Raw genomic sequence first — 9,190 nt, 5'->3', positions numbered from 1 at the left:
AGGTCAGTGGGAGTAGCAGGTGGGAGTGGGAGGAGGCGGGAAGGTAACTGTTCCTCTGTTTAACAGGGTACCTCAGACTCATACTCACCTGGAACAGAACGTCTGGGTGACCCTGGCTAAGGCAACCAGAGAAGAAACCTTATGCCTTAGCCCTGCTCTGCCCCAGAACCCATTCACAACATGTTTGATCAGCGTCCCTCTCACTGCCTGTGAGCTGCAACAGCTGTGTAACAGTACCCCTGCATCTGCAGCCTGTCCGGCTACTGGAGTGTGGCCACAACTGTCTCACCTCGGGACATTTTCTCACCCTGCTTTATCCCCACAGGAGTTGCGGATTTTAGGCACCTTGAATGCAGATAGTTGTACTAACTTTAAATTTATTAGCACGAGGAACAGTCCTATAGCTTGGTGGGTTAATGCCACGATACCATGGTATCAAAATGCTTCACACTGGTGTAATTCAACCACAGCCCAACTAACCCTGAGTTTTACTACACATATGCAACTCTCACAAGGTATCTTCTTAATCTGTGGGGACCAAGCATGGGCTGAAGTGCCAATGGAAATTAAAGGTGGTCCATGTACCTTGGGAAAACTAACACTCTCCAAATATAACTGTTGCAGTATGGATCCAACAAAACCGAACTCACCACCAACGTACTCGGAGCCACACATGCTTCTACTCCTGACTGCAGAGATACTGTTGAGTTCTGGAACACTCAAGACAATCACTGTCTTTTTATTGGCTCCTGGGGTTGCTAGTGCTAAAGCACTCACGAGCCTGAATAAACTTGGCTGTTGGTTAGCAAAGTTTAGCAATGCTACCGACATAGCTATATATGATTTGTTAGTTGATGCAGACAGTATTAGACATACTACACTACAAAATTGAGCAGCAATTGATTTTTTGCTTTTAGCAGATGGACATGGATGCAAAAATACTGACAGATTATGTTGTATGAACTTAAGTGGTAATTCTAGCTCTGTCCGTGCACAGATACAGAAATTACGGACACTTGCTCAGCACCTTGTAGAAGAAGACACCAGTTGGAATCCATTTGCTGGATGGACATGGGGTTGGAATTGGTTAAAAAAGGGATAAGTATTACTTTGTGCCTTAAGTATTGGGATTCTATGTATTCTTTGTTGTATTCCTTGTTTAGTATCATTAATGCGATCTTTAATAGATGGCATGTTGCATCGTACTGTTGTTTGTATGATGGAATATTGACGAGTTCCAACCGCGGACCATGTGGTGACATGTGTCAGGGACTGAAATCGTGTCTAAGGCCCTGCCATGTTTGGGCCACTGCTGTGCACGTTGACCAGATAATGAAGAACATACAGTGCAGAAAACCTTACTGTTTAACTGGTGGGAACTTGACCCTTAAGAGAAACAACGTATTGGTCAATCAATGGGACATTAACCTAGGAAAGAGGAACAATACACAATGGAGCTGGTGTTAGCATGGAGGTGGTATCGTGAGCCATTGTGGCCTCATCTTACGTGCTGGCCACGTGTGCGATGACATCGTAACTGGAAAAATTCCACTCTGGAGGAGGAGATAGAAGGCCTGGTTCTGGGGTGAAGGGATGAGAAGGACAAAATGAGTGCCATTTCAGTCCAAGGGATGCCCTCATTGTGCCCTGCCTACCTGCCCCTCCTGCCTGAGCACCAGGCTCCATTTGCTTCCCCTGCTCAGCAGCTTTTCAAGAATCATGGGGTCAGTATGATTTGCTACAGCAACTAATACAATAAATTTGCTTTGCAATCACAATTGCGTTTCAGATTTTTTGCACATGGGCATCCTCCAGAATCCGTAACGGAAGTTTCTCCTCACCCATGACTACAGGGACTGTGTGGTTGCACCCCAGGGGAGAAATGATGGACAGCGAGGAGAAGGGGAATCTCACCTGGCCAGAAAACCCACTCTTGACCCATCTTCTCAAACAAAGCAAAGCAACGCTCTTACTTCTCTCCACCACTGAATCTCCTCCATGAGTCCTTGCTTTTCTTCAGTATCTGCTCCTTCTTTCTTTGTTCCTAGAAAGTCTTAGATCTAGACTTAAGAAGCTCATTCACATGTTTTTAAAGCATTTGCAGAGAGGAAAGGGACAGCAGCTACACCCCAAGGCTCATGTCCCGTCAGTCTCCCATGATGGAGCTGGCTTGGGATGCTTGGCTGTGGAGGGTAAACCTGACCACACGTGCTGCCATTAAAGGCAGCTGAGAGGACAGGCTGCACCTGTAGCTGCCAAGTGTTGCTGTGAGGCTGGAAAGTCAATCAGTTAAAGAGGCACCTCAGTCCCAAAAATCCACCCACCAACACACAAGCAGGAAACAGATGGCAGTTCATGGCTGGGAGAGTGTTTGGAGATGCAAGGATGAGTTTCTCAGGGATCCCCATATCTCTGGGCTCTTCCCATCTGCTCTGCCTTCAGCAGAACCACCAAAGGGCCAAGGGGCTTGTGGCAAATTTTCCTACCACACTGCATACCTGGGCAGCTGTTCCTGAGTGCAAGGACCCTTTTTCTCCGCTTCCCCACTTCCCTGCAGATGCTAGAGACTGAAAAAAAACCTTCTGAGACTATGTGATGATAACATGGATTTTATATTTCCATACTGAGGTGGACAAAAGTACTTGCAGAGAAGAGGTGTCCTATGAGTGTGGACAGGCCTGAAACCATCCAGCCTTCCCCACAGGCTCAGGTGGCCTTAGCAGACAGAGCTGTGGGATGAGCTCTGCACAGAACTATGGCAGCACAGCCAGCCATTGCTCCACAGAGAAGGCTTTCTACCCCCTGCTCTGCTGGTCTTGTAGCAGTCAGAATAGCAAGAATAATGGAGTTATCTATGTGGCTATTAGGAAGCTCAGGGTTTGAATTGCCAGGTTTCTGATGAAAGGTCTGATGTAATTTCTCAGCTTTGAAGGGCTGGAACACAGGGGAATGGAAATAAGGTCAAAGGTCAGATCTGTGAGGAACTCAGGAGCCCCTCCTGCCAGAACCATCCCATCCAACTCTTGCCATGGACAGGAAGAGCAGTCTCCAGTAGGATCAGCTGGAAGGTGCTGGCCACAAATACCTCACATGCCCCTGAAATCTCTCACTGCTCTCCCCATGTCATCCTTCATTTGGGCAGGGAACAGAGCCCTCCACAGCTGGGGCAGGGATTGCAGCTCCCTGCCCAGGGTCTTTCCTCCTTCCTGCGAGTTCCCACTGCCCTTATTCACCAGGGCAGGTGACCTGGAGCTTTTCTTGCAGCCCTCTCATGTGCTGCATGGTGAGCCCTAGGAATACACAGCCTTTCATGGCCCCAGAAGGACACATGGGGGAGAGTTGAAGTGCTGCCAGAGTGAGCCATGTCCCCGCTTTCCCCCAAGACGTGCTTCTCTTCCTACCTCACTGTGCTGGCCTAAAAGACTGAGGAGGCCTAGCTTGAGGGAAAACATGATTCCTGAGGAGCACAGGTTCCAGCCGTTGGCTGCTTACTTGTTTCAGACTGGAGACACCCTTCTTCCCTAAAAATCTAGCATGGGAGCATAAGCTTCCACATTTGCCATGCTCTGAGTAAGCATGATGTTAATGTTTGCCATGCTGGAAAGTCTTTTATGTTTGTTTGTCTTTTGACAGGATCTTTTATTATGACTAGTTTTACGATTAGATCTCAGCCAATGCTCTGCTCAGTACCTTGGTAGTTTGTACACAAATATTCATAGGCTGTTCTGTGTGCCAGGAAGTGAAAGATATTAATCACAGATCAGCACAACCTGCTCCTTATCATTTAGGTCTTTGTGTGCAGGAGAAGATCTCTTCTCTGTTGGTCTTTCTTTCGCTCTTGAATACTTCTCTTACATGAAGTATTTCAAGGCCTGCAGGACAGGGCAGCACATCAGAGGTAGAAGAGGACAGCTCTACTTGTTGACATTACATTGACAGTGTTAGACAGACCAAGGCCTTTCTTTCACTGGGGAAAATAGCCTTTAGGCTAATGAACTAAAAAAATAATTTACCTGAAAAAGCCTGCTTTGGGCCTTCTCATGAAGTCCCTACTTGGTCATCAGACCTACTTTCCAGGGTGGCTAGCGGAGATATTTCAGATGCAGTTCTAGTTGTCTAATAAAATTATGAAACTTCCCTTTCTTACGCTGCATTCTTGGTATTTGTTTTTTTACTAAATCCATGGATTTATCTAAAACTGATTGGGGTGCACCTTGGAAAACATTAGGGTTTTCAACCAAAGAGCAAGAAAAAACCCTTTTTGTTCAGTAATAAAAGCCAAAGTCATCTGTCATATCCTGCTAAACTCTGTTCTTGCTGTGATGAAGATAAAATACGCACACTGTAGTTTTTCAAGGTGAGTATGGAAATTGAGCTTCAGAGCTATTTGTAGATAGGCAGTTCCTGCTAAGGAGCAATACGCTGCACTTCCAGTACTCAGTGAATGCTCCGTAATGTGTTCTCTACCGTAGAATGGCCCACCTAGCCTGTTTCCTGGGCTGTAAGGACACATCACTCTTGCATCTCAGTTAGCAGGCTCTTTTGCCAGTATCTGCTTCTCCAGTAACAATCCAGGCAGTCCCGCAGTAGAAACCTCTTGCAGGACTCCAATCAGTGTGCCAGTGGGGGCTGGTAAATTCAGTCTGTGTTCATCATTGACATTCAGAACACACTGATCAAGGTGTGATCCTAGACTAAGTGACTTGATAACTTCCCTTTAATTGCTTGAAGTCATACTCCTGGGACTCTACCTGGAACGTTGATGTCCAGGTTTTAACAACTCAACAGCGGTACCAACAAGTCGGAGAGAATCCAGAGGAGGTGCACTGAGATGGGTGAAGGAGCTGAAGCACATGACATACATGGAAAGCCTAAGGGACACAGATTTGTTCTACTGCAGAGTAGAAAGCTCAGATCCAGAGGTGCACAGTGGAGAGGTGAGAGACAGGCATTATTCACAAGTTACAGAAAGGGAAATTTCAGTTGAATATAAGAAAAATTTTCACTATGAGTGTGGTTTGACTGGCCCAGGTGCTCAGACAGGGTTCTCCATTTTTGGAGACTCAGCAAGATCCCAAGTAACTTCCTCTAGTTTCTTCTGCTTTGAGAAGGGGTTGGACCAAAAACCTATATGTTTTCACATTTTCACATTTAAGTTATTCTGTGACCTCATCTTAGACCTGAACTAAGTGCCATGCATGAGTGATAAGGCGGCTTACAGAGAGAGAGCAACTTTGCAATTATGTATGAAAAGCCCCCAGACACCTATAATATCCATAGTTTGTATTTGATCTCTAGCAGACAAACAACTTTTTAAAATAATTTTCCTCAAATCATGAAAGTCTCAATCTCTAACATATAGGTGTAACTACTGGGTAAATCAGGAAGGCAGTAATACATCCATAAAGACCTTTCACCATGGATGAAGGCAGAAATAATGATAAGTAATGCTTGGTCCCTATCTGTGATTTCCCTATTTGATTATTTTTCTTTTATATTCTTTTGTTTTCAGGTAGTGTGTCATTGTTCTCTATGACAGCAGGTGTAGATTGCTTAAGTGCATGTAAAATAATTTCAGTCTGCATGAAAGCTTCTCTCTAGCCTAAATTCTGCACTCTGAAAGCATAAACTAACTAATTTAAAACAAACTGAAAGGCAAAGCCCCATTAATACCCTTCTCTCATACTCTTACATGTTCCACCTTAGCCTTCTCAACAAAATGGTTTGAAAGTACCTTGCCCCACTGATTACACATATTTATTTTCTGTTTTCATAATGTTTCCCCTCCACAGGTTTTTAAAAAATGAACAATTTTACATCCACAAACCTTCACAGTTAGGTAGTGTTAATATCCCCAGAGTATATATATAATTGTGGAAAAATTCAAGCAGACATGATAACGGAGCTTGTCTTTCAAAACTCAGTGACAAAGCTAAAAGATCACAGAATCATTAATGATGAAAAAGATCTCTAAGATAATTGATCCAGCTGTTAACCCAGCACCACCACGTTTACCACTACACCACTACAAAGCACCACTTCCACATGTTCTTTTGAACACTTCCAAGGATGGTGATTCCACTACTTCCATGGGAAGTCTGTTTCAGTGACAACCCTTTTGGTGATGGAATTTTTTCTAATATCCAGCCTAACCCCCACCTGGCTCCACCCTTCCTCCAGGCAGTTGTAAAGAGTGACGAGGTCTCCCCTGAGTCTCCCCCAGGCTAAACAACCCCAGCTCCCTCAGCTGCTCCTCACACAACTTGTGTTCCAGAGCCTTCACCAGCTCTGTTGCCCTTCTCTGGACTCGCTCAATGATTTTCTTGTAGTGGGGAGCCCAGAACAGGACACAGAACTCATGGTGTGGCCTCACCAGTGCTGAATATAGGGAGAGAGTCACTTTGCTGGTGCTGTTGGCCACACTATTGCTGACACAGGCCAGGATGCCATTGGCCTTTGTGGCCACCTGGGCACATGCTGGCTCAGGTTCAGGCACTGTTGACCAGCAGGTTGACCTGTTGACCACAAGTCCTTTTCTCCCAGGCAGCTTTCCAGTCACTGTGCTCCAGCCTGCAGCACTCTGTGAGGTTGTGACCCAAGGGGACTTCACCTTGTTGAATCCCTTTGAACCAGCTTTGCCTCCCCACTTTAGAATGGAAATTTGCACTGAGTATAAGATTACTTTTCATGGGCTAAATGATACTTATGATTCACATCTGTCATTTCTCCAAGCAAGGGCTAACTCAATGAACACTCTTTACTTAAAACAGCCTGCTGAAGAGGATTTTCAGCTAGTGTCAGACTGCACCAACACTTAACAGAGACGCAAAGAATGAAATGGCTTTATTTTTTAAATTGTTCTTGTTAACAAATGATTCATCTCAAATACCATGGTACCACTGTTTCTTTGTTGATGCTCTTTCCCTCCAGCCCATGTGAGAAACAGAAGGCACAATTCCTTCCACTCAGACTGTACAGTTCATAGCACCTTTGAGAAGAAAGTTTTCTGCTCCTTCAAGCTTTGGATTTGCTCTTGTAACTTGAAGTGTCTTTCTGTTACTCTGTATCTCAGGTTTTTTCAGTCCTGCCTGTTAATTATAAATGAACACTGTGCCAACTACCATTTCATATAAGAACAAGTAGCAGCTAAGCTTATGTGCAGTTTGGATTTCTAAATGTATTTGCATAATAATAAGATATAAAGGTACTCCCATGCACAGTTATCAAACCTACCTTGATTTCATTGTAAGATAGTTATTTGATCTACTGAGATATTTTAGGAAATCCCCTTCTAAGGCTACCAAGCTCTGCCTGTCAATCTTTGCTGCTTATGTTAGATGAAATGTTTTTGGTGTTTTACTTTGCACATAGTGATTGAGAAGATGTGCCATAAATAAGTACACGAATGGGAATAAGGCAGTTCTGTTCACTTGTCTTTTTCTCAAATTGACTTTTTCTTTTTTTTTTTTTTGGTGGAAAGGGAAAGAACGGGAAAGGCACTGACTTCATTAAGATCTATAGGTATCTCTGAGCATAATGGCAGTTTCACTGTTGACTGCAGGACTGGTCTGCACTAAAGGGCTTCTTTGAGCTGAAGCCTGTACATTTAGATTTCATCAGCAAAAGTACTTTCTGGTGCAACTGGCTTGTAGTATTTTCATGCAAATGACATGGAGGATAAAACTGGATCTGAACTATAAGATCACTAGGCAGATTTGGTGTAGCAAACACATTGCAAAGAATAATAATCATCAATGACAGGAGTGAGCTGTGATTTCTTCCCACGTTGTGCAACATTTTTATGCAATATTCTTCCTCTTAGCATGTGATTTCTTCCCACATTTTGCACTGCTTATCTGCACATTCTTCCTCTTAGCATGATGCTTTTTTTTCCGAGATTTTTCCACTAATACCATGTATTACAAAACAAAGAGAAGCTACATTGATATATGGTCAAAGGTTCAATTTAAGGAGATTAAAAGCTCTGAATGGAACTAGACACACATTTGTTCTACTAAGAAAAAATGCAGACTTCATAATTTTTAAACCAAATCATCATTTTAGTGGTGTGACTCATGACTTCAATGGTAAAATGGGGCAATATATGCACAGATGTATTTAACTGCATGTCTTCATCTTTAAATCCCAAAAGATAGATAATCTGCAGTATAGTGTATTTGGGGAAATTGCAGCTTGGAAATTGTCCCAGTTATAGGCTTTCTGCTTTCTGAGTTTTGTGGCAGCTCATGTATACACACATTAGAGATTTTAATAGCAGCACAGCTCACATAAAGTTAGCTGGGGTCTGAAAAGAGACAGATCTTTTCAAACTGTTAAGTCTCATTCAACATGATTTCCAAAGAAGGCAGGTGAGGAACTTGAAACGCCCAGACTATTGATATGCCAGTTATTGTTACTTGTCTAACTGAGCCTTTTTTTACTAATTTTCTACACAGACTGTGCTATGTGGCTTCTGCTGATGGTTTATGTCTGGTCAATTTGCCAACATAGACATGTATAGAGTTCCTTTTGAAAGCAGCTATGAGCTTGATTCAGGAAAGGTTGGTCAGGAATTAGCAACACCCAAAGGAACAAGAAGGCCAACATTTGAATAATTTGCATACATTCTCTCTTTAAGCCATAATTACGGGAGTGTTTTAAGTGCAGAAGGTGAGGCACAAAGAGATGAAAGATCCTACACAGGTGTGCGCCTGTGATTTGGACTTTGCAGCAAACTCTGCAGAAAGTTACAGCCTTTCTTAGGTCTTTTAGAAGATAGAAAATCTCAAGAAAAGCAGTAACTATGTGATTGTAAGTTTGAAATACTTGTAATAAGAATATTTACTGAAAACAAAGCAGAAGGTATTTACACATATAGTCTTTTAACCCAAGCACTTACGACACAAAAACTTCATACACCTAGGAAGAAAATAACAGAGTGGTAATTCATAAATGAAGAAAAAATTGAGGCTTGCTGTCACCATTCCTCAGCCTAAGATCATAGGTGCTCTTTATTACCTGCATAATAATACTGTAAGATTCATCACAACACACTGTTTCCCAGGTATGAAAGACCCGAGATGAAGATCACATCATTGAGTATTCTCTGAGAAACCATCCAGGATTTACAGAACAGCATAGTGAATGACTCCTCTGCTGAGGCATGCTGCTAAAAATATTTCTTTCCAGT

At 43.1% G+C, this 9,190-nt stretch overlaps 1 protein-coding gene across 3 annotated transcripts in view; it reads left to right on the top strand.

The window, feature by feature from the left end:
- LOC108445210 overlaps positions 1 to 9,190 on the top strand; it is a 35,562-nt gene that overhangs the window by 24,502 nt on the left and 1,870 nt on the right. For 2 of the 3 annotated variants that reach the window (XR_001859979.1, XM_017728342.1), the window contains exon 2: positions 67 to 1,778. The exons of the other annotated variant lie outside the window; for it this stretch is intronic. Coding sequence is in view for 1 of the 2 variants with exons in the window: in XM_017728342.1 (XP_017583831.1) it covers positions 67 to 892 (826 nt within the window). In the remaining variant the exon portion in view is untranslated. Of the gene's footprint in view, positions 1 to 66; positions 1,779 to 9,190 lie in introns of those variants that run through there. 3 annotated transcript variants of the gene reach the window in all.

The sequence above is a fragment of the Corvus brachyrhynchos genome, unplaced genomic scaffold (genome assembly GCF_000691975.1).
Source record: "Corvus brachyrhynchos isolate BGI_N302 unplaced genomic scaffold, ASM69197v1 scaffold90, whole genome shotgun sequence".
NCBI classification, from domain to species: Eukaryota; Metazoa; Chordata; class Aves; order Passeriformes; family Corvidae; genus Corvus; species Corvus brachyrhynchos.
This window is presented reverse-complemented; position numbering and strand designations above follow the sequence as displayed.